Genomic DNA, 27,881 nt, shown 5'->3' with positions numbered 1-27,881 from the left:
CAGTGGCAAACTACAAGTTACGGTGGATTAAAAGTGCTGTGATCTTTTAACGCAACAGAGTGTGGTACACATTGAGACTTTACATGCGTCTCCAGTCATCCATCCCTCCCAATCACCCTATTGTCACTCTTAGATAAGGACCAGAACATGTACTCTGCTGACTGAGGGGAAAAAAAAGAGCTATACCATTGTACTAACAGAATTGCATGAAACTCATTCAATGCCAGGGTTGTTCATTGGAGCACATTGGTAACTTCTAATCTAAGGACATCTGTGAAGATCTGCTTCACCTCCTAGATATTAATAATTCATTATGGATTCGTCAGGAGATGGAAATGGCTGGCTTCAGGCGGTGTCTGTGCGTGCGTGTTTGTATGTCTTCTGACTGACATAGGAGATCGGCCTCAGCATCATAACCGTTCATCATGCCTTAAGCTATTCACCAATTTGCACCTACAAAAGCATTTTCTTGCAGATGGACAAGCCATTCAGGCTGATAATTTTGCTCTTGCAAAATCACCTCATTCATACACATTTCTCTACATATTTCGCTGTAAGAACACACACTTGTTTTTTTGTTTTTGTTTTTTTTGTTTTTGTTTTGTTTTGTTTTGTTTTTTGCATCCTAGCATCAATACGAGACATGTAGGTGTGCATGACCTCAACAGGTGCTTCTTCTCATAATAGTAGCATGGTAATACTGTATTACAGTAATGCAATAGTGCATTGTTTTTATAATTATTTTTAGTTTGTTTTAACTTTCATGGGTTAGCTTGCCTGTTATTAGTGGAATCTGATTTGTCCGAACATCCAGTTCTGAATGAACAAAAGTGGTATTAAACCCCTCTAAGGGTGCAGAACAAGCTGGCTCTAAATGTTCTCAAGGGCTTTCTCTTCATTTTGGTGTTTCCCTTGTGGGAGTGGGTATATGTCTGTATGGCTGTGTCACTTTGGCAATCTGTATTGTTGGAGACGGAACCAATGAGTAGATTTGTTTTTTCTCTGTTTTGTGTTTTTTAACCAGTTCACATTTAGTATCAGAGTTCTCCCAGGAGCAGTTCCACTTTTTTGTTATTTTTGCCTTTTTTTAAGACAACATATCTACATTTTTAAGCCATGGGTCACTCAAACTTGTTTCAGTCAAAACCTGAAGAGTAAATATCTTAACTGCTATGTACAAATACGTCCGTATTGCTTTTGCGTGGTTTGTATCGTCGTGACATGTATGGATGCGCTCTTGGTGGGCTGTTGAGAGTAGAAGCTCTCAGTGAGTTCTTGCCATACAACCTTGTCTGAAACATATGCAAAATTTCAAACAGGATCCTATATCTACTGCAATGGAGAGTCAGATCCATTTTTCTGTATGGGAGAAAAAGAAACATCTGTAACAACTGGCTAAATAAAAAAAAAAGCTGAAAACGACGTGCTGCTTTTACGTTTCTTACATATTTTATTTCTGTATAAATGCATATCAGTTAAAGTGCAGTATGTACAGTGTTTTGTGTTACATAAAACATAGGAAGAGTTGCTTCCAATTTTCAGTGTTATTTCCATTAAAGCACCCAACTCTTAGATACAGTGTCAGTACATGAAATCATACATCAAAACCTAAATAGATTCTCAATGCTTCATGAGACTTCACTCATCCTGTCTCATGTATTTTATGATATCCATGCTCGCTAGACATACCTCTTCCCCTACGTTTGGGTCGTTCCATTGTTTCCGAGTACCTGCATAGCAAAAGCCATCTTTCAGACAGTCATTACTTCCATAAAGAACACCCTGGTCCTCCTGGTTGCTCCTGGCTCTTTTCTTAGCACCTGCACTGCTTGTATTTGAAGCACTTTTTCCCTTTAGGGTTGCAGTAGGCTTTTATCATTGGAAGCCTGAGATGGTTTTAGAAGGTGTTAACAGTGCCAGTCAAAAATTTGAACACGCCCGAATGAATGTGTTCTTCGTAACCTTAAGACGTTTTAATCATCATGGTTTAGGCAGAAATTTGTGTCTACCACAAATAATAATGGTATTTGATGCCTGCATGAATTTATTACTAAAACACAGAAGTTTTAAATTAAAATATATGTGTATATACCCCCTCAGGAAACAAAGGTACCAAACTGTCCCTCATGACACTGGAGTGGTACCCTCACAGGGGCATAGTTGTACCATATTCCATTGTGCCTATACTTTTTGTTTTTATTTATTTTTAAATTGTATTTACTCTATATGCCATGTTTTGACTCCAGACTTTGTTTTTATTTTTAAATATTGAATGTATAAATATGCCCCTTTCCTCAGACAAAAGTGAATGTAGTGTTGCTTTAAAACTCCACAGGTTGGCCTTAAGACTACTGTTTCACCTTTGAGGGTACGTTCACATTGTTTGTACCCTGATGAACAAAAGTTCTATTCAATAGATAATTTTGTTTCCTGATGGTGTACAGTATATTTTTAACATGTTCTTATACAGAACTTCAGGTTCATTTATCAAACGTCTGTCCTCCTTAATGCATTTAAATAAATTAGTTGCGTTTATGAGGTAGCATGGCATGGGTCAGAATAGCCCTGATAAATGGTCAGTATTTCTGACTATAGTAATACCATTTTTCATGTTTTTTTTTCTTTACTATTATTCTAAAATGTGTAAAATATGACGGTAAAGAAAAGAGTAGGTTGCGTTCAAATGTTCAACTGGTATTGTTATGGGAACACAGATTGGTGGCAGTGTCTGGGAGCCTCAGAAGCTCTGAATGATGCGCTCTGTTTTGCGGGCCTCTGAATTGAGCTCTCCGAAGGTGTGGAAGAACTGCTCCATTTCTCTCTGCAGTGCGGCGTTGCGCCGGTCTGCATCCACTCGGGCTCGCTCAACGTTCCTCATCTTTATCTCTGCCGCACTGACCCAGCGCCGCTGCTGCTCCAGAGAAGCACGCAGTTCCACCACCTGCCCCTGGAGGACCTCATTCCGCTGCTCCAACCTGAGTACACAGAGTAAACGTTCACTCCGCCTGTGCAACTGTTCAAAAGAGACTCGCTGTTTTTAATCATGTAAAACTGCTTAAACTGTCAAGTCATGCGTTTCTATGATAAAAGTCCAAACATACAGTGCATCCGGAAAGTATTCACAGCGCTTCACTTTTTCCACATTTTGTTTTGTTACAGCCTTATTCCAAATTTAATTATATTAATCTTTTTCCTCAAAATTCTACACAAAATACCCCATTGTGACCATGTGAAAAAAGTTTTCTCGAGAGTTTTGAAAATGTATTAAAATTAAAAAACAAAGAAATCATATTTACATAAGTATTCACAGCCTTTGCCATGAAGCTCAAAATTGAGCTCAGGTGCATCCTGTTTCCACTGATCATCCTTGAGATGTTTCTACAGCTTAAATGGAGTCCACCTGTGGTTGATTGGACATGATTTGGAAAGGCACACACCTGTCTATATAAGGTCCCACAGTTGACTGCATGTCAGAGCGCAAACACCAAGCATGAAGTCAAAGGAATTGTCTGTAGACCTCCGAGACAAAATTGTCTCGAGGCACAAATCTGGGGAAGGATACAGAAAAATTACTGCTGCGTTGAAGGTCCCAATGAGCACAGTGGCCTCCATCATTCGTAAATGGAAGAAGTTCGGAACCACCAGGACTCTTCCTAGAGCTGGCCGGCCGTCTAAATTGAGCGATCGGGGGAGAAGGGCCTTGGTCAGGGAGGTGACCAAGAACCCAATGATCACTCTGTCAGAGCTCCAGCGTTCCTCCGTGGAGAGAGGAGAACCTTGCAGAAGGACAACCATCTCTGCAGCAATCCACCAATCAGGCCTGTATGGCAGAGTGGCCAGGCGAAAGCCACTCCTTAGTAAAAGGCACAAGGCAGCCCGTCTGGAATTTGCAAAAAGGCACCTGAAGGACTCTCAGACCATGAGAAACAAAATTCTCTGGTCTGATGAGACAAAGATTGAACTCTTTGGTGTGAATGCCAGGCGTCATGTTTGGAGGAAACCAGGCACTGCTCATCACGAGGCCAATACCATCCCTACAGTCAAGCATGGTGGTGGCAGCATCATGCTATGGGGATGTTTCTCAGCAGCAGGAACTGGCAGACTAGTCAGGATAGAGGGAAAGATGAATGCCGCAATGTACAGAGACATCCTGGATAAAAACCTGCTCCAGAGCGCTCTTGACCTCAGACTGGGGCGACGGTTCATTTTTCAGCAGGACAACGATCCGAAGCACACAGCCAAGATCTCAAAGCAGTGGCTTCAGGACCACTCTGTGAATGTCCTGGAGTGGCCCAGCCAGAGCCCAGACTTGAATCCGATTGAACATCTCTGGAGAGATCTGAAAATGGCTGTGCACAGACGTCTCCCATCCAACCTGATGGAGCTTCAGAGGTACTGCAAAGAAGAATGGGCAAAACTGCCTAAAGATAGGTGTGCCAAGCTTGTGGCATCATATTCAAAAAGACTTGAGGCTGTAGTTGCTGCCAAAGGTGGTTCTACAAAGTATTAAGCAAAGGCTGTGAATACTTATGTAAATATGATTTCTTTGTTTTTTAATTTTAATAAATTTTCAAAACTCTCGAGAAAACGTTTTTCACATGGTCACAATGGGGTATTTTGTGTAGAATTTAGAGGAAAAAGATTAATTTAATTCAATTTGGAATAAGGCTGTAACAAAACAAAATGTGGAAAAAGTGAAGCGCTGTGAATACTTTCCGGATGCACTGTAAACATCTGTTGTTTGGGAATAGGTCATGCACAGCATCTCCTGTAGATGCATCCAAGAAATAACCTGTCATGTTTGCCATCAACTTGATGCAGTCTTGAGCTTGAGATGTTGTAACTTCAGATATTGTAGAAATTAGTCATTCATTAGGTTTGACAGAAATGCAGGAACACTACAAAATGGGGAGTTGCCATGGAATAAAATATTAAAAAGATGCGGATAAAAAGATGAGAAGGTGAATTTGAGATGATTCCATAATGACTGAAAAAGCGGCATAGCATAGAAAATGACATTTCATGGAATGACTCGCATTTTAAGTCATTAACAAATCCTTGACAAGGAATTACTAATAAATCTAAATTACTTTCTATTAAATACATAATTAGATCAGTTGTCATTTAAGATGACTAATGATCTTGAAGTTATGATTAGTCAACAATGTCAGTTAGTTGTTAACATCTTTGTGCATATTGGTGCTTCCAAAAAAAGGCATTCTGTGATGCTCTGTTGTGTTTGTATGATACAGGCATTCTAACAAATTGCAATACACTACAGGAAGGAAAAATAGCTGCTGTTGTTTTGTTCCACCAAGAAAAAAAATCACTTATGGTGCAGATGGAATGTGATGGCAGCAGTTTGACTGCAAAGTGAGAGGAAACCGCAGAATACGTAATGGCTCGATTACTTTGTTAATTGAATAGTAGTCAATACATGAATAGATTATAGAAATTCTTATTTGCACCTGTCGAGTGCTTACCTGTTGATCTTGGTTTCATACTCTGCTTTTTGCCTGGCCATTTGGTTTCGGAGCCCGGCCAGGAGGCTCTGCATCACTTGGGAGGCAGCAGGGCCTTGTGGGTCCCCATTCGGGAGAAAGACTTCACTGCTGCCAGTACTCAGAGGGGCATCCGTGGGGGCAGAAGAGGAAGCAGGGGAGTTGGGATGTGGATCTCCTTCCCCAGGGTCTGTCCTAAAAGAAGGGAAATGTGCAGAGCTGTGGCAAGGACTAGCAGGTCCATCGCTCCTGCTTCCCACATTTGCTTCGTCAATAGGCAAAATTTCGCAGGAGGACCAGGAGCTGCTGCTGTCAGCAACGCTAGGGGATGCTTCCAACTCCTTCATTCCAGTGACTACCTCCTGATCTTCCACAAGTTCCTTTGTTTGTTCCTCGGTGCCCATGTTGTCATATATAGACAAGGTGCTATCCTGGGCTTCACTGCTTCCACCACTGTCCCCTAGGACTCTCTCAGTCTCCCAGCCAGATTGTCCCAGACCAGGCCAACTACAAGGCTGTACACAGTCGTCTCCACCTTCTGCCACTGCTGTCATAGAGGAGGAAGCAGATGGTGGTGTGGTCGGACAAAAGATGGGTCCTTTACTGGGTGACTCCTGTGCAGAAAGGGATGGGTTGTGGTTCTCATAAATCAGAGCTGAGCTGGACTGAGGAGAAGCCTCAGGCTGCCACTGCTGCGTCTCTGATAGAAGACGGTGGGTGCGCATACTTTGGTAGGATGATCTCCTTTCTGTCATAAGTGGCAGAGAGAGCTTCCGTGAGCATTGCATAGAGGTCTGATTTGCTTGGGGCAGTCGATCGCCACTCAGTCCCACCTGAGGCTCACTTGGATGCGCAGAGGACTCAGCATGCACCCACTCCACCTTACTGCACTGTCTGTGTGTGGGAGAGAACGTAGGTATGGAGGTTCCTGGGGAGCTGTGGTTTTCTTTCGAGAAGAGCGTACAGTGCTCTCTGATTAGCTCGGACATCAGATGCTGAACTACGGCTGCCCCTGCAAATAAAAACACACCACATTAGCGATGACTGAGGTATCGTGGGAGTGATACACAAAGGAGGATTTTCTAGAGATTTGGTTTGCCGGTCAGAATGTTTCTCACTCCTTATCCTGTTGGATAGCCTTGACATTTTTAAACTGTATGCAGCTTATGTCTGCCATGAGATTTTGGAAGCTTGTGACCATGCACTCTCAGAAAAAAGGTATGAAGCGGTCACTCTCAAGGGTACATTTTGTCAGGGAACATATTTGAACCATAATCTATTGAAATTATATTTTCAATTATATTTTTAAGTTGTATTGACTCCACACACCCCATCTGATCTCCAGGCTTTTTATTTTATTCTGTTTTAACCTTCCACCCAATGACTGGTGGGATAGGCTCTAGCTCCCCCTGCGACCCAGTAGGATAAGTGGCTTAGAATATGTGTGTGCGTGTGTGTGCTGTTTTAAAACATTAGGCTATGAAAAGGTAAACATTTCTACTTTTCACATGATAAAAACTAATTTAAGGTACACAATTGGTCCTTAACACCGCTGTTGTACCTTTGTGGGTATTTTTACATTATTTGTACCTTGATGGGTGAAAAATGTACCTGCACAGAACCTTTATTTCTGACAGTGTGGGTGGCCCTTGCTGGTGTAACATTAACTCCTCAACTTCATTGATGCACGTTGTGGAGCTTGCTGCAGTATGAAATTTAAAAAGAAACTGGGAATCGAGAAATCTTGATAACGTGGCATTCTTTCTTTTCCAACTCATTGTTTTCTGTTTGTCCTGTGCATTAGCTTTCTGATTCTTTTGGGAGATTCGAACTGTATCAGTTTAATACTTTCTTTCTCTCCCATTACTTTTATGTCTGGCTCCTTTTCACATTCATATCTTAAAAGTATGCTCACCTCCAATAATACTCTCAGGATCCTCAGCTTTGGGCCGTAGAATGTTTGGCCCAAAAACAGTCGCCAGGTTCTGGATACTCATCTTGTTGGTGCTAGAATAGGACTGGACCTCATTTAAAAACCTGCAAGAAAAATACTGATTTGAACTGGAGTGTTTTGAAGATCTAATGGCAACCGTCATTACACTCTTCGAACCCACACTTACTGGCAGATGTATTTCAGAAGGTTAAAGTTGGCTACGGGAAGCTCATGAAGAAGATTTCTCAGCTCCAGCAGTCCCTGAAGACCAGACCACAAAAGCATTATACAAGATGAAATGATGGAGAATCTTATACTGGATCCTCTACTTGTTAGTGGGAACTGTGAATAAATTACATTTTTCTTCATTTCTGCATAACCCTGGATTTCCAAGCAAGGCCTTCTGATTAACCTCATTGTCATTGTATCTGACTGGTTTTCCAGCAAATGGCATCAAACACAGCAGCCTGCCTTGCCTTTTAAATATCTACTTTGTATTGCCGGGATGTTGAACTCCAGTCCTAGCAGCTCTGACTATCTCTGGTGTCAAAGCTAATGAAGAGAAAGACTCTACTTTATACATGTAACCATCAAATCATATGAAGATCCCATCATACTGTGGAATTTCCACTTTTTCAAATTTGGAACTTTGATTAAAATATGCTTCTGATGTTTAAAGACTTCTGACATGGTGAGGAATTTTTAAATTGGGACTCTAGGGACATTATGATCCACTTTAATGAACCCTAGAAGCATGCATTTGAACCACTCAGGGTAAGAATGTGTGCTGAATGATGCAACAATGATGCAATCCTCTGCAATGTAATGTGCTGTAATAAATTTAGTGGTTACCTGCTCCCTGTCTGAGGGGATTTTCTTGCCACACATAAGAAACTCTTGGTAGCGACAGAATGGCACCAGTGGTTCAGGCAACTCCCTGAGGTATAGCTTTAGCAGAGATGCCACTGTGTGGACATCTGTGCTGCTGGGATAGCAAAAACAGAGCTCAGCTGACAGCGCTTCCTTCTTTGCCAATATCTGTGCAATTTGTCTTACATAGTTACATTCTTCATAAGTTTTTGATCTTTTGGCATGATATGCTGTGAATGACTCGTCTGATACCTGATATGACTGGAATGACTTAGTTGGTGTCTAAGAAGGTTCAATAATGGAAGTTCCTTGTGTGCTGCAAGCACTTACCTGTCAAAGGAGGGTTTTTCACCAGCATCAAAGGCCTCCTGCAGCTCTTTGACCAGCGTGGCCTGGCCAGGCTGTCTGAAGAGCCCCACCTCCAGCAGCCCGCGCTCCCTGATGAAGTCTACACACTGCTCCACCACCAGAGGAGCCATATGATCGCCATAGCGTCGCTCATACAGCACAGTCTCCTCCAGCCGCTGCCCAAACACACCTGAGGTGAAGAGGCAGGGCTGTCATGGTCCAGGCTTTGTGTACTCAGCCTTGTCTTGTAATGGAAAAAGGCTTCAAAGGTTGTACACAATGTTCAAAAGTTTGGAAACACTGATGAAAAGTTTGGAATTATTTTTTTAATAATATAAAAGCAAAAACTGACACCATATTGCTCTGATACAGCACCGTGCTTTTGAACTTCACAGGTTTCACATAGTTAATTTAAACCTAAAAAAATTTACAAAAAAATGCATATTGTTGATGTGTCCAGATTGAGCAACAGAGCTGTAGGTTGTTGTAAAATGACTACCGTATTTTCCGGATTATAAGTCGCACTTTTTTTCATAGTTTGGCCAGGGGTGCGACTTATACTCCGGAGCGACTTATAGTCCGGAAAATACGGACTTCACGGCAACCGGGAGAATGCGCCACGCTACGTTCTCGGAAGTCATTGAATGGATCAGCAAAGCATGGGCTTCCGTGAAAACCGAAAGCATCCTGCTGGGATTCAGAAAGGCTGGAATAATTGCAAATGTAACTGACGACGAGTCTGACAAAAGCGACGAAGAAGAGGAAGCGGCGCTTCGTCCACCTCCAGAGTTAGCGGAGTTGTTCATAAGTGACACTGAGGATGAAGAGTTCAATGGATTTGATGATTTGGAGTGATATAAACTTTGATAAAAATGGTTTGATAAACATGTTAGCATGTTCTTTGTTATAGTTTGTCATTGTTATCTGAATAACTGTTCATGTTACGTTAACTTGGATTTTATTAAATCCCCCCCCCCCCCCCCCCCCCCCCCAAAAAATGCGACTTATACTCCGGTGCGACGTATATATGTTTTTTTTTCTTTACTGTGCTTTTTTTTGGCTGGTGCGACTTATACTCCGGAGCGACGTATAATCCGGAAAATACGGTATATAGAATCTCTATAATAGTGTATATAGTAAAGTCTCCATTTTTTGCCATTTTTAATTTTCTACATAATTGGAGCTCAGCAACTGCCCTTTACATTGTGGGAAAATGAATGAATAGACCAGTAGAAATTGCTTGGAATAATATCATGTTAAATGAACTTACATTAAAAGTGAAGAACATTTTTGCCCTCTCCTTTAAAGTTACTATTTCAGAAATGCTTCATTTTCTTTGGACAGCAATGACACTCATCAGCCACTTAGGTTCACTTTGCTAGTAAAATGTTGGACCCCCTTTTGCCTTCAGAACTGTCTTAATTCTTCAGGACATATTTTCAACAAGGTGTTGGAAACATTCCTCAGAGATTTTGGTTGGTTATTTGAGTTACTGTTGCCTTTCTATCATCTGGAACCAGTCTGCCCATTCTCCTCTGACCTCTCACATCAACAAGGCATTTTCGTCCACACAACTGCCGCTCACTGGATATTTTCTCTTTTTCGGGCCGTTCTCTGTAAACTCTAGAGATGGTTGTGCATGAAAATCCCAGTTGATCAGCAGTTTCTGAAATATTCAGACCAGCCCATCTGGCACCAACAACCACGCCACGTTCAAAGTCACTTAAATCACCTTACTTCCCCCCATTCTGATGCTCGGTCTGCACTTCAGCAAGTTGTCTTGACCACCTCTACACGTCTAAATGCACTGAGTTGCAGTTAACTAACAAGCAATTGAACAGGTGTACCTAATAAAGTGTTCTTCATACTAAATAGTATCAAGAATGATGTTAATATCTAATGTAAGAGATATTGCTAGCACTTCAGTACAGCAGGACATAATTCCCTTGTAGTGTGCTTACTGAACCCTAACAAGCCAGTACAGTTGTTATTTAACTTGCAGCTCTTTACTGACTTTTTTAATGCAGTAGATGCAGCCCTTCCAGAACACTTTGATATGTGTACAGAATAGTCTTTTAAATTTGTTAGTTGTCTATTTTTAAGTCATTTCAAGCAAGTAGTTGGTAATTTATCAAGTCAGTAACAAGTGATTTACTGGCTAATTATTACTACATTATTAATCAGTAACTACAGCAAAATAACCGTTTTCAGAGCACTTTTATTGTATTGTATTGGATTGGATTGTAGTACCCCCAGTCTTAACAAATTACTCAACAAATCAATGGTCCCAATCGTCTCTCAGTCTCAAGGTAAAATGGAGGTGCTCCTTTATTTTATTTCTGTTTTACTTCTTTCTTGTTTTCCCCACAGAAGTTGATTTTAAAGATTTCACTGCCCTGACATGTGACTTACCAGACATTGGCTAAATAAGGCTTATTAATAATAATGGATATTTAAAATGGTCCGCAAAAGATAATGCTGTATAATACAAAACACTATCAGTCTGTTAATTACCAACTGCTGCTTTGATAAGTGCAATAAAAGGGCATCATAATGTTGCTCTGGACAGACGTATTATCAAAATGTCTAATATTAAACTAATAGCCATATATATATATATATATATATATATATATATATATATATATATATATATATATATATGAAAAAGTGTGCGTACAATAATACATCTAGAAAAATATGTTTTGTCTAGTAAATTGTATAAGTTATTGTGTATTACATGACACAATTGACATTAACATGGCAAATGTTTACAAACTTTTGACCTGTAGTGTATTACAGTAGTGGTGTCACTATGGGCAATAAGGCAGTAGGTCAGTAAATATGCAGTATCTTGGCGTACAATTAAAAAAAAAAGGTTTTCAAAAGCAGAGAGGAGTGAACATGCTAGATAAAATGAATAACGCCTGTCAGAGGTCCCTCAGCAGCACTGCAGCATTGCACCAAAGCTCTCTGCAAAAATCTCTAAAATACTCACGCCTCCTGAAGCTCAGCACCCTTTTGATTTTCCTGTAAGCAGAGTGTGAGAGGTAGCTTCCTGTCCGCTGGACCGCCTGCTTGTTCTCAGGCATCTTCCTCCGTCCTCCTCCTCACTAAACAGTGATTCTGTCCTGCGATCTGCCTTAAAATCCCAGTTTCTCTGGCTGACTTAGTGTTCCTGAGCAGAACAATGCTCCACGGCAAGCGGTGCAGCCTCACCCTCCCTGTCCTTCTGACGACGACTTCTGTTTTGTAAACTCTTGCTCTGCCCTGGACTGCACGTCCTGCTTCTGTCTCTCCCCCCCTCCTCCTTCTCTTCCTTCTCTCTCCTGTGCGCAGGTGAGCAGATATAAGCCCCAGTGCTCTTTCAGCCTTGGAGCTCAGGAGAGGCCGTCTGAGCTGAGGAGAGGCAGCAGTGACCCTCAAATATGCAGACTAATCAGATATCAGCATTCCAGCAGTGACAACAATCCTCATACCTCAAGAGGAGGCATTGTTCCTCTGCAGCATGACCCACGCATGTAAGTGGAAAAATTCAATTAGCTGAATTTTAGGTAAAAGTTCATTTAGATTTTTTTTATTGTTTTAATGGTTTAGTTTTATGTAGCATAGCATGAATGAATTAATAGAATTAGTTTAAATTTGCTTTTACATTTTTTTAAACTGTTAAAATAAAAGTATTAAAATTGTTTACATCAGTTATGATCCAGATGTTAGATGGGTGTTTCTGCAATGAAATGGCTTGAGTTCCTTGATAGGAGGCTTGTCCAGTCTTAACAGAGCATCCTTAATGATCCCTTCCCTTCAGTGACCTTCAACCTCTGATCTCCAGTGGGCTTGGCTGAGGGAGCCATCCGAGGGCAGCCATCCGCTGTTCCTGTTTCTTTGTGCTATTTTGAAGGACTCTTAGGGGGTCAAGTTTCTTTGCAGGCGCTCGCAGGTGTCCTGGTCACATGTCATGGTCAGCAGAGATGCTGTCTTTGAGGAGCAGAGATGTGTGTCTTTGGCGAGACACTAATTACTTCGAGGAGTTTCCAGTGACGCGAGTTGGCACCTCCTTAAGCTCACTGTCAAATCAAGGCTGCCTCCCTAACTGCACGTCAGTGTGGTCAAGGCTGCTCCTCCTTGAATACCTTTGGAATTGCGCTCTCTCCCTTTTTCCACCCCAGTGTCACATGATCACAGTCTTTATGTTTCCCTGCCTCTGTCCTCACATTTTCCCATTTCTTTCCCTCTCTTGCTCTCTCTGTCTTTCTCTCTCTCTGTTCTCCTCTACCATTTTTTACCCCCCCCACCTTGTCCCGTATCAGGCTACTCTACTGCAGGCTTGTTGGAGCGTGGCCAAAGTGGCGCCGGCTCCCTCTGTGTCTCGTTCTATCTCCCTCGTCTCTCCATGAATCATTAACGCTGCACAACACTATCACAGGTCGACTAAAAATAAATGAGCTAGAACATGTCGCCTTTTGCCCACTCTTTCACTTTCTTTCTAGCTCCCTCTCTCTCGCCACCCTCTCTCTTTCTCTCTCACTTTCTCTACCCCCCTCTCCCCCCTAACCTCACATGGCTGCTTGTCTTTGGCTATTTTCCATTGGCCTGCAGTGGTCACGCCTCCAAGCCCTTTTTTAAGGTGCACATCCGGTTTGGGTAACTCGGGCCTCTGATGACAGTTCTGATCGAGCATGTAAGAGACATTGAGCGGGTGTGTGTGTGTGCGAAGTGCATTACTGTGCCAGTGTGTTATCTGCTGGAGAAATCTGTGTGTGTGCGGGAGCCTCAGGCTAGGGAGTAGTTATGGCTGCGAGGTGGTGTGGGGAATTCATTGAGAATGTTAATCTTCTGGGAAATGAGCGACGAGTTCAGCACAGCGCTAGATTGCCCAGAAGGACAATGGCCTTCTTAGTCTTCTAATGTTCCATGATAATGACTTTACACACTGACCATGGAACATACCACCTGATCCATGAATTGGAAGCCATCCAGTACAGAGCAATGCTGATAAATACTGTTCTATTTTGCTTTTTAAGTAAGTAGGGATGGGCTGGTTCCTGGCTTTATTTATGTAACACGATATACGGCCCGATGATAATCATGCCATTCTGATAACTGTGTATTATTATCTCTTACAGTGTAAGTAAATAGCTAGTATGTGAAACTTGTTACTTTGCGGGGGGGTTTTTCCCCTTTTTTTTTAAACAGTTTTTTAGATGATATGAAGTAAACTTCTGGCAAGCTTTGGGGGCAGTCGTGGGCTGGAGGTTAGGGAACCAGCCTCGTGACCGGAAAGTTGCCAGTTCGATCCCCAGAGCCGACATCACATGACTGAGGTGTCCTTGAGCAAGACGCTTAACCCCCAACTGCTCCCCGGGCGCTGCGGATTGGGCTGCCCACCGCTCCGGGCAAGTGTGCTCACTGCCCCCTAGTGTGTGTGTGCTCACTAGTGTGTATGTGGTGTTTCAGTTCACGGATGGGTTAAATGCGGAGTTGAAATTTCCCCGTTGTGGGACTAATAAGGGTCTCTTAATCTTAAAACAAGTGTGTTAGTGTACTATCTGTGATAACACAATTTCAGTGCTTTTTATTCATTTTTACAATGTTTACCATTGATATTTTTTCAGGCTGGGTGGTAGACCCCTGGTAGACACAGTTGTTGTTGTACTTACATGGGGTCATCAAACTCAAGCAGAGGTGGAGTAGTATCATCATACAAATTTTTGTTTTAAATGCAGTATAAACTGTACATGTGATACATTTACTTTCTGTACACAATTATTCACAAGAAGTGCATTTGTGATTGACTTCATTAATATTCAGTTCATTTATTTCCTTTATGTGCAAAGTTTTACAGTTAATACTGTAATTTATTAATAAAATTAATTTATTAATAAAATAAATCCTTTGTATTTGCTTAGAAATGCACAAGTATAAATAGTCTCAATAGTTCTTTTAAACCAATGGGAAGTACACCAAATAGGATCTGGTGCTCACCTGGTAGTAGCTAGTGCTCACCAAATAGTATCTGATGCTCACCTGATAGTAGCTAGTGCTCAGCAAATAGTATATGGTCCTAACCTAGTTGTAGCTTTTGTTCACTGAATAGTATCTGATGCTCACTTGATAGTAGTGGTTGGTGCTCACCTGATAGTATCTGATGCTAACTTGATAATATCTGGTGCTCAGCAAATAGTAACTGATGCTTATCTGATAGTAGCTGGTGCTCTCCAAATAGTATCGGGTCCTCACCTGATAGAATGTGGTGAGCACCGATGCTTCATAGTTTCCATATACGTCTTGATTTATTTACTGTATTATGATACATTTTTGCTTTTCTTTTACTCCTTTTTTCAGATTATTTTAGTTGTTAAACATTTTTGGTCCATCCCTGTTGCTGAGGTAGGTGAAAGGCAAGGATAGTGATGCTGTTGTTTATATGTTCAGCACAGCACAATTTCTCCTCGGTGCTCTGCATTAAAGGGTGTGATAGAGAATGATGGGGAGCTGGCAGCACCGTAAGAGAATCGAGGTGTACTGTAGTGCTGTTGGAACCGGGAACTTAGCCAAGATGGACCCACAGCTACCTCCCAAGACCTCTCTCTCTCTCTCTCTCTCTCTCTCCCACTCTGTCTCTGTCGCTCTTTCTTTATCTCTGTCTCTCCTACACACACATTGCAGGTGGAAGAGACAGGACAGTGTTTTGCCAGAAGGGGCCAGATTGGGGCGGGGTGGGTTGTATCGGGGATGCGGGGGGTGCTGTACTTTGAGCTGCCAGGCCTGTGCTGAAATAGTGCATGAAGAGCACAAGCAGGAACTGAGATTTAGAATAGTCTGTTTATGCCAGGAGGTTTATATCAGGCACACATTGAGAGGTTTCGAATTCTTGAACTCTCTATGACACTTCAGTGCCACTGCTAGAACTTTCTCCATCTTAACCCATTCAAATGTCTTAATGTTGTTCCGCTAAGTGAGAAACATGAGGGGAATTCTGTATTTTCGCCAGGGTTGGATTAAAGAGCATGTGGTTTGCAGTGTTTAAGTCAGATGTGAGTCACTGTAGACAGAACTGGTATGTCTACTGCATTGACCATGTCTGGGAAATGCGGGGAATGTTTGTATGCGTGCATGTGTGTGTGGTGGGAGGGGAGGGGTAGTATTTTGACTGAACCCTTGATAAACTCTGGCTGCCCAGGTAGCATAAAATAGATGTTTGGTTCAGACACTTTCATCATAGTGGCTTAATCAGGTGAGGCATCAGAGAAACAGGCAAAAAGTCCCTTTCTTGATTTTCCTGAGAACTAAAAGGGGGAAATCCTACATAGGTTTTCTTGAATTTTCTCCCATTAAGACCATTTATGACTTTTATGTATCTAAATAGAGTCATAATTTATTCTACCATTGTTATTTTCCAACATTAGAATCAAACAGGCTTTTTTGGTTATTGTTCTTTTGACTCAGTACTTTGCAAAAGTCATTTATTTAATTTCCAGTCAAAACGTGTATTAAGATTTTCATTGTCAGTGTCAGAGAAAAAGCAGAAAACATATTTCACAGAAAATTACACTAATCCCCCAAAATCTGTCACTTTTTTTAGTGTGTCCACCCTTTTTTCACTTTTTTTGCTTTTATTACAGCTTCCATTGTTTTCAGGAGACTTGCTTTTGGTTTTTCAAAGAAATCTGCAGAAATCAACATCTCCACAGTTCAGCCTTAGAAGTCTCCTGCCTCTCACAATCTATGCAATCCCAATTACACATTTAATCTGATCTGTCCATAAAACCTCACTCCACATCTCTAATGCCCAGTTTCAGTGTATTAGTGCAAAAAAAAACATTTTTTCTTTCTCTTTTCTTTTTGACAGATTACAGTTGTTAGGTTGTTAGTTGTTAGGACTCCCATTTTATATGTCTTCTCAGAACCGTTTGCCCCAGGGGTTTTCCAAGAGAGCAGTGGGCGGCAGTGAAGTGAGACAGGGCCACTGCAATCTCTGCTCCACCTGGCGTCCCTGACCTGTTAGGGCTTACAGCAGACAGAAGGCTGTCAAAACTGCTCTACCAAGAGCTGCATCTTTGGATGTAGTCTCATTTGGTGGATGTAGCTGTAATTGGTTGGGTTTAATATCGTAAGAATGATCTAACACAAGCAGGCTTTGTCTCGTGTGTCTAAGGCAAATCATCTGTATTTTTAGGAGATGCTTCCTCCACTATTACATGAAAGTAGAAAAACAGACTTGAAATGCATTATTGAAGATAATATGTGTGTGTGTGTGTGTGTGTGTGTGTGTTTCTCACGCAACGTCAACGACAGCCGAATGCACTCGGAGGAAAGCACCGACCACCAGATCTGTTACGTCAGCTAACAGACATCTGCGCTGACTAGCATCGTGTTGAGTAATGGGGTGAGAAGAAGGGCCCATCCTACCCACCCAGAGAGAGCGAGGCCAATTGTGCTCTCTTGGACTCCTGGCTACAAACGGCTGTAGCATCACCAGGGATCGAACTTGCGATCTTCTGATGATAGAGCCAATGCTTAGTCTATCAGATATACTTAATTCCTGAAAAGTTAGATAAAAAATATAATGATTGCTCAATGTATTGTCCCAGATGTAAAATGAGGATAGGAACTTTGCTAGACATGCTGTGGACTTGCCCTGACCTGGAGGTGTATTGAAAGGCAGTTTTAGATTTTATCAGGCTATTGTCGGTGGGATTGTTGAGGTTTGAATTGTGCTGATGCATCTATGTTATATATAAACTTGACTTAGTGGTGAAAGACAAACAAATATATTGATAAAAGAAGACAGGAAGGACAGAAGAGTTAAATTTAACTTTTACTTATTGGCTGTTTTGACCAAAATTTAAAAAACAAAAGGGTGGTCTCTGAATTTTGCACAGCAATGTACATAAATGATCTCTGTTCTGATTGGCTGTCCTGTGTTATCTAATTCAAAAAGCAGTCCAGGCTAAAATACTCCCGGTAACTTCAGTGTGGATGAACAAAGCTAAACTGCTGTCGGCTAAATCCATAAATATATTTCAGTGCGTTGGCTTTTGTGGCTTTACAGAAACACACTGAAGTCGAAACAGACTGTTGGACTGCTGTGACTTCCAGGTGAGAGTGAAATGTTTGTGTCTGTAATCACCTGTGAAAGGTATCCACACTCCTTTATTGAGGTTCTTCAGCCATTCCTCCCCTTGACCACAGCTGTTAGACAGGAAGAAGTATGATCCAGGGCTTACTAACACGTCCCTGTTCCCTACCAGAGAAAGAGGGAGGGAGGGGGAAGTTTGTTACTTTGTCTGTGTTTTGGTGTCATATTAAACTGTTTAGCATTTTTCCCGTCCCCAAAATGCAGCACAGTCATTTATCGATTTCAGTCAGGCTGCTTGAGCAAATTGGCAAAGTGATCAGTAATCTCTACATTGCGGTCAGAGACGTACATAAGAACCTACAACAAACATGTAGAGCTTTAACTCTAATTTGAATCGATGGGAGGCACTTGCTTAATACCGCAGTAGATTGAATGGGTGCTTTAAAGAGGACTCTGGTGACCCTCGCCATCATCTTAAATGTCACTCTACAGACCGATTTAGACTTTGCACACAAAGTGAGTGCAGATACAGTAAAGGCATTCGTCCTGCTTCCATCAAAACCTCTCATATATATCGTCACTGTCATGTCACAAATTTATATCTTTTTTTTCCATTAAAAAAAAAAAAATTTACCTCTTTTGAAAATTGCCTTTTGCTTTTCATTTTGTGTAAACATTTCATGGTGAAAGGACAAATATTACCTGGAAAAAACCTTGTCACCTTAAAAGAGAAAGTCCATGATTTTTCCAAATTTTGATTATGTATGATTAAACGTAAACAAAATCATTCAGTGTGGTTTGATATGAAATGTGCCATTCTAAGCTCACCGAGGTAGAATAGTTTACAGCGGTGGTTCACGGATTTTAATACCTCTGAAAGCTCCCTCACAGAAAGTTCTTACAATAAATGGTTACAAGTGCACGAGATATTGTTTTACAATCGACTTAAAGTTTTGGCCTAAAAATTTTTAATTAATAATAATAAACAAAAAAACCTTTGATGATCAAGGGACATTTCACAGCAAAATAGCAAACAAAGAAACCTTTTCAGACTATTTTGCCATTATCAACATTACATGAAAAAGAAGATGCGGGTAGGTTTAGAGATGGTTTTGGAAAATAAAAAAAAGTCTATATTAGTGCTGTAGATATTATGACCCCGGTTCCTAGCACCACTGTAAAGAAAGTTTTTCACCTCAAACCACCCTGAAAGACCCTCAGAGTTCTCAATGACTCAACTATATACATTCTGAAAATGGTCTCTTCATGAGTTCTTTAGTAGAGAAAATGGTTCTATATATAACCATGAACATTAAAAGAACTTTTTGCATCATTTAATGGTTCTTTGCATCATAAAATGCTTAGTCAGACTGATAGAAAATGTGCTGTAGATGGTTCTATATAGACCCATTTTTAAATGGGTTAACCTTTTTTTTCAAGGTAATATATTCTTCTGTTTCTTGTTGAAGGATGAAATAGGTTTGCTTGGCATAACACTTACAGCATCATCACCACCATTATATAATGTTTCTAGATCTCTGTAATATAAAAGAAGCCAACAAGGAAAGATGCAATGCAGTTGGTGAACTTCATGCACCTTGAAGCATGCAGCTGGACCGTCAGCAGGTTCCTTTGAAGGTCAGACTGAGTTACCTGTATGAACATGCTCTAAGTCTCCTGGTCTTAAGCCTGGGATTTTTCCCCACAGTCACTCCATACCAGCCCACCAGTGAGACATGACAAATCTGCACACTCATAAACAGCTCTGTTCTCCATTCCTGCTACGTCCCAGTCCTTCAGCTGAAAACCACTCTAAAACGAGAGGGAGCAATAGATGTCTTTATTGTGATTTCTAGTTAATATGAGGTTTGGGAAGAGGATTGTAGTCTCTATGTTGATTGCTCCTTTGTGAACCAGCTGGAAAATACACCTGAGACGTTTAAAGGGGCGTTCCATGTAGTACAGCATTATATCTCTCAGCCTCAACTCTTTGACAGAAATTTGTATCCTTTTTGTGTTTTCATCCATTAATGTTTTCTCACTACACTACCCAGCATGCATTACATTAATATCCCCCTATAGAAAATAAAATAGATCCACTGATGAAGCACTCATGTGGAAACTAGTAAATACAGACATGATATTGTATGATGCAGCTTATACTTTTTCAGAAGTTCCTCCCGCTTTCAAGATACATCATCACAGGTGGCTATTCATAGTCTTTAAACCAGGACTTCTCACTCTCAAGACAACAGACTTGTAATGCAATGGTTACATTTTTTCATTTTGGCTGGTGTGCCTCTTTAAGAATGCAGACATACCAGGGGAAGCATGTTAAAGCAGTGTATTTGCTTTTGTTGTTGCTTTAAACCTGATCAAACTATTAGCTACTACTACAAACTCAATTTCAAAAAAGTTGGAAGTTGAAGTTGCAGTGATATCCTTCACAAAGGCATGCTGGTTTTACATACAGTGCCATCGGAAGGGTTGAAGGTAACGGCATTCTTGTGGTTTTGCATGGAGATTTCTCAGGATTCCCTAAATCTTCTGATGATATTATGAACCATAGAGGGTGAAATAACTAAAATCCTTGCAATTGCAAACAGTTTTCTATTCATATGTCTTAAAACTGTGTTGAACAACTTTTTAAACAAGCTATGTTGTCATTTCACTACTCAGACCAGAAATACTAACTAACATTTCAAATCTACAAAAATATGTGAAATTGTTTGCTTTCTGAGCTGCTATCTAGCCCTATAGTCTCTGTTCTGATGAGCTGCCTTTGGCATAGTTATTTACATAGTTCATGTGGATGGATAAACTGCAGTGCAGGACTGTTATAGAAGCCACGCTGGTTCATGTTTATGTATTTCGCTGAAATACAGCTGTTTTTTAACATATGTTAATCTGCTTTGCTACAGAATTGTTTCGAAGTATTCAGTGTAGTCTGATGGAAAATTGTGCTGGGTCTGCCCAGTTGACGACCCCTGTTCTAGCCCTTCATCAGAGGTGGGTTTTTGACAACAGAACCGCGCTTGGCTAAACATGTTTGGGCAGCAAAGCGATTTTAATTGGTCAATTATGTTTGTAAAAACACCAGAAATGCCGCTGTGCCTGATACACTCCCACCAACACCACACACACTACAAGCAGGGCCAGTTGTGAACATTTTAGGGTCTTTAGCAACATCCTGCTTTGAGTTCATTTATTTAGATGAGGAAAACATAAGAAAACCTAGACTGACTGAGCTTTTTATACAAACTATTAAATAAAAGTGCATACAGGTGACTTGGGAGATCTAAGCAACTGTTTATACTGTTTATAGCAAGAAACAGCCCTGCAGGATCCTGAAAAGAATGGGATAAACAGTGCATGACAGTAGATAGGTTACAGTCTGTGACTTTACTCTAATATAGTGGATCTATAAGGTGGTCAGAGTTCATAAATTGGCATGTAGGTATGTGTTTCTAATTAAGTAGACAGAGTGTATGTCACTGACTTCATTTACAGCTACTGCAGTGCCCGAAAGCTAGGGTTATTAACTGTTAACAGGATCAAGATGCATGAAGAAAACAACCATACTGACTCTCCCTGAGCAGACAATCAGATAAGAAGCCATCTCAGCACAGACTAAACACAGTAGTATGAGCAGATCCTCTAATCACGGTCACTCTGTCCTTTCAGTCAGTCTTGCATCTAGATGAAGGTCTGAGATGAATCGGGTGACCATTTCTTATCTTTAAGCACTGCTGGAGTTCAGCAGGGGGAAGAGCACAGCATTGATTTTCATAATTTAATTAAAAAGTCTTGCTGTTTTCTCCCCCATACATTTCTCAGAGGAGAAATTAATCAAAGAATGGGTCTCGGCCACAATTAAACCATGCTCCAGATTCCACTCACATTTGCTGAGAGAGAGTGCAGTAATTAATTTCAGCAAGACACTTTCCCCTAACCAAGAGAGAGCGGTAAAAAGCAGCCAAGTGGTTTATCAATACCTCCTCTATTCTGAGCATGGCTGGTAGGACCTGCCATAGCTTAATGACAGCGGAAAGAAAAGACATTCTGAAGGGTTCAAGGAAGTCACTGCTGCTATAGGCACCAAACCTTATTGAGTTTAATACGAATGAACATTTGTAGCCCTCTTAATGACATTAGTGTCCCCTCCCTCATTCTTCAGCTGAGGCTCAGACTACTACTGGATCAGACACACGACATGCACTGATAAGAGAGCAGACAGATACTGGTTAGCTTAAATAGATTAGAGAACTTATAGATTAATACAACAAGGTTTAATGATGAGGAGTAGCTGGCAAAAGTACACAGAACCATATCAGAAGTTTCAGACCATTCACTGACTCAGATTGATTGGAAGGGATGCTGAACATGACACTTTCAGTCAAAAACATCAATTTGTAACCTAATACAAACCTAGAATCGAGTTTACTAGGGCTAGGGTCAGAGATTGTATCTGGGGGGGGGTTTGTCTAAGTAACCACTGAGACAAAAAGGGCATCAAGAACTGATTCATTGATTGATGAACCACAGGGCGTTCTCCATCTCGTGCAGTCTAAACTACAGATCAATATTAGTTGGATTTCAGCATTTTAGTATTAGACCTCGCTGCTCAAGCAAAACTATCCAAGTTATTCCTTAGAAGCACATCAGTTACATCAGAAGACATTCCCACTTCTTTCCAGTGCTGTTTCTTTCTCTAAGTTGTCGCTAAGGACCTCTGTACCACAAGGGGGACCCGTGAGTATTTATCATTGTTTGTGTCAGTCATCATACTGGCTGAAATGTGTCTTATGAAAAAGTGATTGATGACTTTGCTTCCAAAAAAATCAAGGAAGCAGAAATAATGCACAGAAATAACTTTGTGTATTTTTATTTATTCTCTTTGCCCTCTATGTACTTAAAGAATTTTGCCATCATTATTGTGCATTTGTCTAGTCAAAATTAGTTATGTATTTATTATTTTGTGTTCTTGCATACAAAATAAAATCAATGGGGTGGATGAGGAGCCCCTCAAGTAGTGATGACACTTGGGGCCCATCAACATTCATAAATGGCCCATTTCTATCAAACTTGTAAATTGTCAGTTTTTGCAAAGTCTTTTCTTAAAGCTACAAGTCCATAAGGGATCTTTATGACCTTATACAGAAAAAAGTTTGAATGCCCCTGTTCAAATTACACATTTCGTTGATTAGCTAAGTAAAAAAGAAGAAGTTCACATAGAAAATCAACAAAACAAGGGTGCACAAACTTTTGCACACGACTGTCTTTTTTCAGAAAGGAATACGGTTTCCTTTGAACTCTTGGATAAGCACACAAGTTTCATTAGCTTATAAAAATTTCATGCTTTAATAGTTTTTAAACTTTTTAAAGCCAGTATTTACTCTTCATTTAAAGAAAGATAAGCACTGGATTTCATGCTGATGTCTGTGAAGAAGTACTCCATTCTTTCATTTCTTGTTGTTAAGGAGTCTCTTGTTCTTGTTATTAAAGAACCTCCTCAGAACCTCAAACACCAAAAAACACCAAGAGGTGTTCTTTCATGCCGGCCATCAAAATGACTTTATTAGTCTGTGAGGATGCATAAAATTTATAAAGACATCAAATCATCATTTAGAAACCGCTTCCCATCATAGCGACAAAGTGCTTTCCTAGGATACGTTGCGTCAGATGTGAAGCTGCCATGGTGTTCAGGCTGTTGCCAGTGAACATGTATTCTGTACACTGCAGGGCTGCAGTGTACAGAAAACCAAGCTTTTCTACCAAGACTACATGCCAGAGAGTTAGTAAACACCACCTCTACTTATGCTGTAAACATTGATGACACACCTTATGAAAAGTGGAAGAAGCAGATTTGGAGCAGTTTTGAGGTATGATTGGTGTGCATTGTATCATTGTTTATTATAAATTAGTTAAATCACTTGTTACCATATGAAGGTTTTTCTAAGATAAAATAAGACATTTTTTACGTTGCAGGTTTTCAATTGCTCGCCATCCAATACCTTCAGCGTAATTTAAAGTGGAGTTTGTGATCCAGAACTAATCATTCAACATCAGTACCCGACCTTACTACTGCTCTTGTGGATTGTGGAGTGCCATCAAAACCTCATGGCAATGTTCCAACGTCTAGTTTAAAACCTTCCCAGAAAAGTAGAGGCTGTTACTGCAGCACAGAGGGACAAACAGCCTATTAATACCCTTGATTGCAGAAGAAACATAGAAGTGTCTGTGAACATTTACCATGCTATATCCAAGCTGCAGGAAAGGCTGAGTAAATCAGGTGATTTCCAAATATTTTGTTAATATTGCAGCATTAATAAATCATAACATTTTTTTGTTTTATTAAAAACATGCATTTCCATTTTTATCAGATTTAGTTTTTCGTAATTTGAACATGACAGATATCCTTTACATTGTGTGAAAATGTTTTGGATAAATAGAATAGAATGGCCAATAGAAATGCTCAAAAATCACTTAGAATTAAACCTCTTTACATTAACTTACATTCAAAATTAAGAACATTTTACCTTCTCCTGTAAAGTTTCCATTTTTAGACATGTTAAATTTACAAGTTTTGGAGAAGGTTTGATATTTTGCATGGTTTTTACCAATTAAACAAAAGATTTTCCTTTTTTTTCATAGTGCAATAAACCCTATACATTTTGAGGTTTATAACAAGTTTATAACATTATTTATAAATTTGTTTTAACTTTTTGGAAATACTTTGTGTGATTTTTTAAAAAAACTACAGCTTAAGCATGGTGATGTTTCCACACTTCTCCGATTCATCTTTGTCAAGGCTTTCAAGAAGCAAGTCCTTCAAAACTCGGAATGGCACACTGTAGCATTCCATCTTTATTGTTGTTGTTGGCCTAATATCTACATCTCCCCACATCTACACCTCAGAGCTGGTGAATAAGGGTGGAAAAAGTACAAAGAAATTATACTGAAGTTTAACTACTGTATCAAAATCTCGTTCATAAGTTAAAGCGTCGAGCCAAAAATAGCCTTGAGAAAGTCAAAAATGATCTGTTTAAAAGAGCAATTTGTAAGATTATTAGTTTAAAAACATCCCCAAATTAAGTGAGACTATCAACAGAATGTGAAGAAATAACAGTTGGGATGTTCTGTCAAAGAAGTCTTTCTACAATGTTACAGAGACATCTAATAAAGTTAGCATGCTAACCAGCTAGCCCTGGCCTTTCCTGTCTCGTGATACCACTTTGTACCTCAAGAGGTGATAGTGAGTAACTGTAATGTCGATTCTGTCATAAGCACAAATAAGTTAAGTGATACTTTATTAATCCCACCTCCACATTTAGTCCATCCATGAAGTGAAACACAACATACACGCTAGTGAATACACACACACACTAGGGGGCAGTGAGCACACTTGCCCAGAGCGGTGGGCAGCCCTATCCACAGCGCCTGGGGAGCGATTGGGGGTTAGGTGTCTTGCTCAAGGACACCTCAGTCATGTGCTGTCGGCCCTGGGGATTGAACTGGCAACCTTCCAGTCACAGGGCCAGTTCCCTAACCTCCAGCCCATGACTGCCCCCAACTAATGAGAGTCAAAGCAAACTTAACTTTTCAAAAATATTATTACTCATTTTCTCTTATTCTGAAGTACATATATGATTGATTTTGATTTAATTAATTGATTTAATTCATTTTTTCTATTTGCCGATTATCTGATTTAGCTGATATATTTTTGCTTTTGAAATTTTTTTGCTTTTCTGACCTGTGGAACTTTTTAACAAGGGGCAGGTCTTGAAAGAAGGTGTTCACTTGCACTCTCCAAGTATTCCATTTCATAATGTATAAATCTTTTAAAATAAAATTTAAAGGGGGATTTCACTGATATTTCTAAAATGTCTGCATATTTCAATTGCTGACATGCAGAGTAATTCAGAGTAATTTAATGAGAATAAAAGCTTATCTCAAAACCATCATAAAACAGTGTCCCAGGCATTAGATAGTTTTCTGTGAGGGAGCTTTTAGAAGTGTTAAATATTTCAGATGTCTGGTTCCTATCACCACCACTATGAACAATTCTGATTTGGTGCATTTCTCTAAAATTAGTATTTCACACTAAAGCTCTCTGAATAACTTTGTTCACATCCTAATCATTTAATTATGTAGAAATTTAGAGAAATTGGCAGAATTCCCCTTTAAGTCTTATAATAAAGTACAGTATAGTAAGAACAATAAGTACTATAAGTTGTATAAAAGCAATAGAACAATTGAGGCTGACAAATGCTGGTAATCACAGTCATAATGTTCTCTTGCTTAAGGATGAAGAATATTATTTTTGAATGTATGAAAGTAGAGTTAATCTGACAGAATTGTTGGATCACTGCTCCCTCTCTCCACTGATTCAGAGGTTATCTGTGGGTGCTTGGCAGCCAAGTCTCCTCCAGATCCTTATATTAAGTAGCCATGTCCTTAGCAACGCTATAGCCATCACTCAGCCATCCATCAGACTTTTCACCACAAATCATTGGACTGTTTGGACTTGGTTTTCACGTCTGTACTATGATCCCCTCCTGAGCCATGAAACAGACCCTGTCTAGCCCAGTAACCTTTTGCAGTGTGTGTCTAAAGCTGTCATATCTGTCTGAAGCACGGCACTGACACTCTATTGATAGGTCCACTTAAGCTGATGGACATGCCTCTATTGAACTGCTCTGCAGTGTTATGAAACTAGATCAGTAGGTCAATTTGTATACCAAATCCAAGCAGTCTGCTTTACACCTACCTACCTGGACCAAGTACTATTATTGTTTTTGCTCAAAATATCTAAAACCATTATAAACGAAACATGGAATCGATTATATTGGTCGATTAATTTAGGAATAGAGCAAATAATACATATATTTAACAGCTCTCTAGGTTTAAGAAAATTTGACTTCAGTGTTGGGAGAGCAAGGTGAGGAGAACCTGCCACTGGTAAAATAACTCATGCTAAAATTAAAACACACACACCCAAAATAGAGTGCACTACCACAGCGCTCAACCACATCCTCAGAAACTCCCCTAAAGCCTGACACATCATGATATCTATTATATCTATTTTTAAAAATGAAATATATAGTATTCCCACATTTCTGTCACATCATTCTGCAGCTTTTTTGTTTTTCTTCAAAATGCTTCAGAACTTAAATTCCATTTGGGATCTTTTTGAATCTGTGTTTTTTGGAAAATGTCTCTTTGTGCCTTTTTCCTAGATAGCTATTTCATATTAAAAAAAATACTCGGGCCTTTCATGGTTTATACCACATCTGCTAAGGCTGCTTTACAAGTCTTCACAGTTGATCTCTCTTTATCTCCCAAAGCACTTTTTTGTTTATTATTACTGTTGTTGTGCATTGTGTAACTGCAACGTAATAGAACTGAATGGAACAGTGTAATTGTAATCTACAGCTTTACCTCTCCATCACTGTAGCCTGCTTTTAATACTACATAATAGCATTGATTTACTCTGGAAAATAAACATGGCAAAACATTAATAATAGCATTCATTCAAAACGTAAAGGTGCCAAAAACATGTAGAATCACTATTGGTTCCCTACAGGACCTTTGAATGGTTCTTTAAAGTATGAGTGCCAGGAACCTTTTCAAAGTTTATAGGACTGCACTTCAACATGTGTCTACCCTGCATTTCTGCATTGCAGGTTGCACCAGTGCAAACAGGTACAACAGCAAAGTTGAACTGAATTGAATTGGAATGAGATTAGCTGCTGCTGTGGCTGCTGCAGGTTTTTCGAATCAGCCTCGCGCTGTAACAGCTCTGTGACCTCAAAGACAACACAGTACATTTCAAGTCCGCACAATCCATATCAGAACACATGATGGATGGATAAAGATGCTCAGAGTACCGAAGTGATGACCGCCAGAAGTCAGTGCACTGACCTTTCTGTGTAGCTCTGTTGAACTTCCAAGACTTGAAGCAGGTGAGTCCCATGCTGCAGATGTTTTTATCGCCCAGCTTCACCACAGCTCCGGTCCTCTGTGGCTGTTTCTCATTCTCTACATGATGGGGCTCCCGGCTCTGGGGCTAAGGCTAGTAGAGGCTGACCACATGCAGCGGCGTCCCTGAACAGACCACAGGCTCTCCAGTTCTGCCATGGCCCGC

General features: G+C 40.3%; 1 protein-coding gene across 4 annotated transcripts; it reads right to left on the bottom strand.

Moving 5' to 3' along the window:
- Positions 1-1,005: 1,005 nt before the first annotated feature.
- Positions 1,006-27,881, bottom strand: si:ch211-247j9.1 (rho GTPase-activating protein 24). 4 transcript variants are annotated; one of them, XM_037546165.1, is made up of 8 exons: positions 27,659-27,881; positions 17,786-17,899; positions 8,635-8,842; positions 8,287-8,419; positions 7,622-7,695; positions 7,417-7,538; positions 5,484-6,513; positions 1,006-2,975 (listed from the first exon to the last, which is right to left on the bottom strand). In XM_037546165.1, exons 1-8 carry the CDS (start codon positions 27,708-27,710, stop codon positions 2,738-2,740), a joined length of 1,971 nt encoding a protein of 656 aa, XP_037402062.1. In that variant the 5' UTR covers positions 27,711-27,881; the 3' UTR covers positions 1,006-2,737. The 4 variants fall into 4 exon arrangements, with proteins under 4 accessions (XP_037402062.1, XP_037402063.1, XP_017575779.1 ...); XM_037546166.1 differs by having other exon boundaries at positions 8,287-8,416; XM_017720290.2 differs by lacking the exons at positions 17,786-17,899; positions 27,659-27,881 and adding exons at positions 11,651-12,153; positions 12,347-13,454.

This window comes from Pygocentrus nattereri, chromosome 16, assembly GCF_015220715.1.
Source record: "Pygocentrus nattereri isolate fPygNat1 chromosome 16, fPygNat1.pri, whole genome shotgun sequence".
Lineage (NCBI taxonomy): Eukaryota > Metazoa > Chordata > Actinopteri > Characiformes > Serrasalmidae > Pygocentrus > Pygocentrus nattereri.
The sequence above is the reverse complement of the archived record's forward strand: the minus strand, read 5'-3'. Positions and strand labels throughout refer to the sequence as shown.

Bases quoted from the DNA above. Each gene is read 5' to 3' on its own strand.
- si:ch211-247j9.1 (XM_037546165.1), bottom strand. From the start codon at position 27,710: ATGGGACTCACCTGCTTCAAGTCTTGGAAGTTCAACAGAGCTACACAG. The intron at 8,843-17,785 runs GTGATTACAGAC...TCTTCACCTCAG, and splicing joins AGTGTGGATACCTTTCACAG to GTGTGTTTGGGCAGCGGCTG. The intron at 8,420-8,634 runs GTAAGTGCTTGC...TTGCTATCCCAG, and splicing joins GAAAAACCCTCCTTTGACAG to CAGCACAGATGTCCACACAG.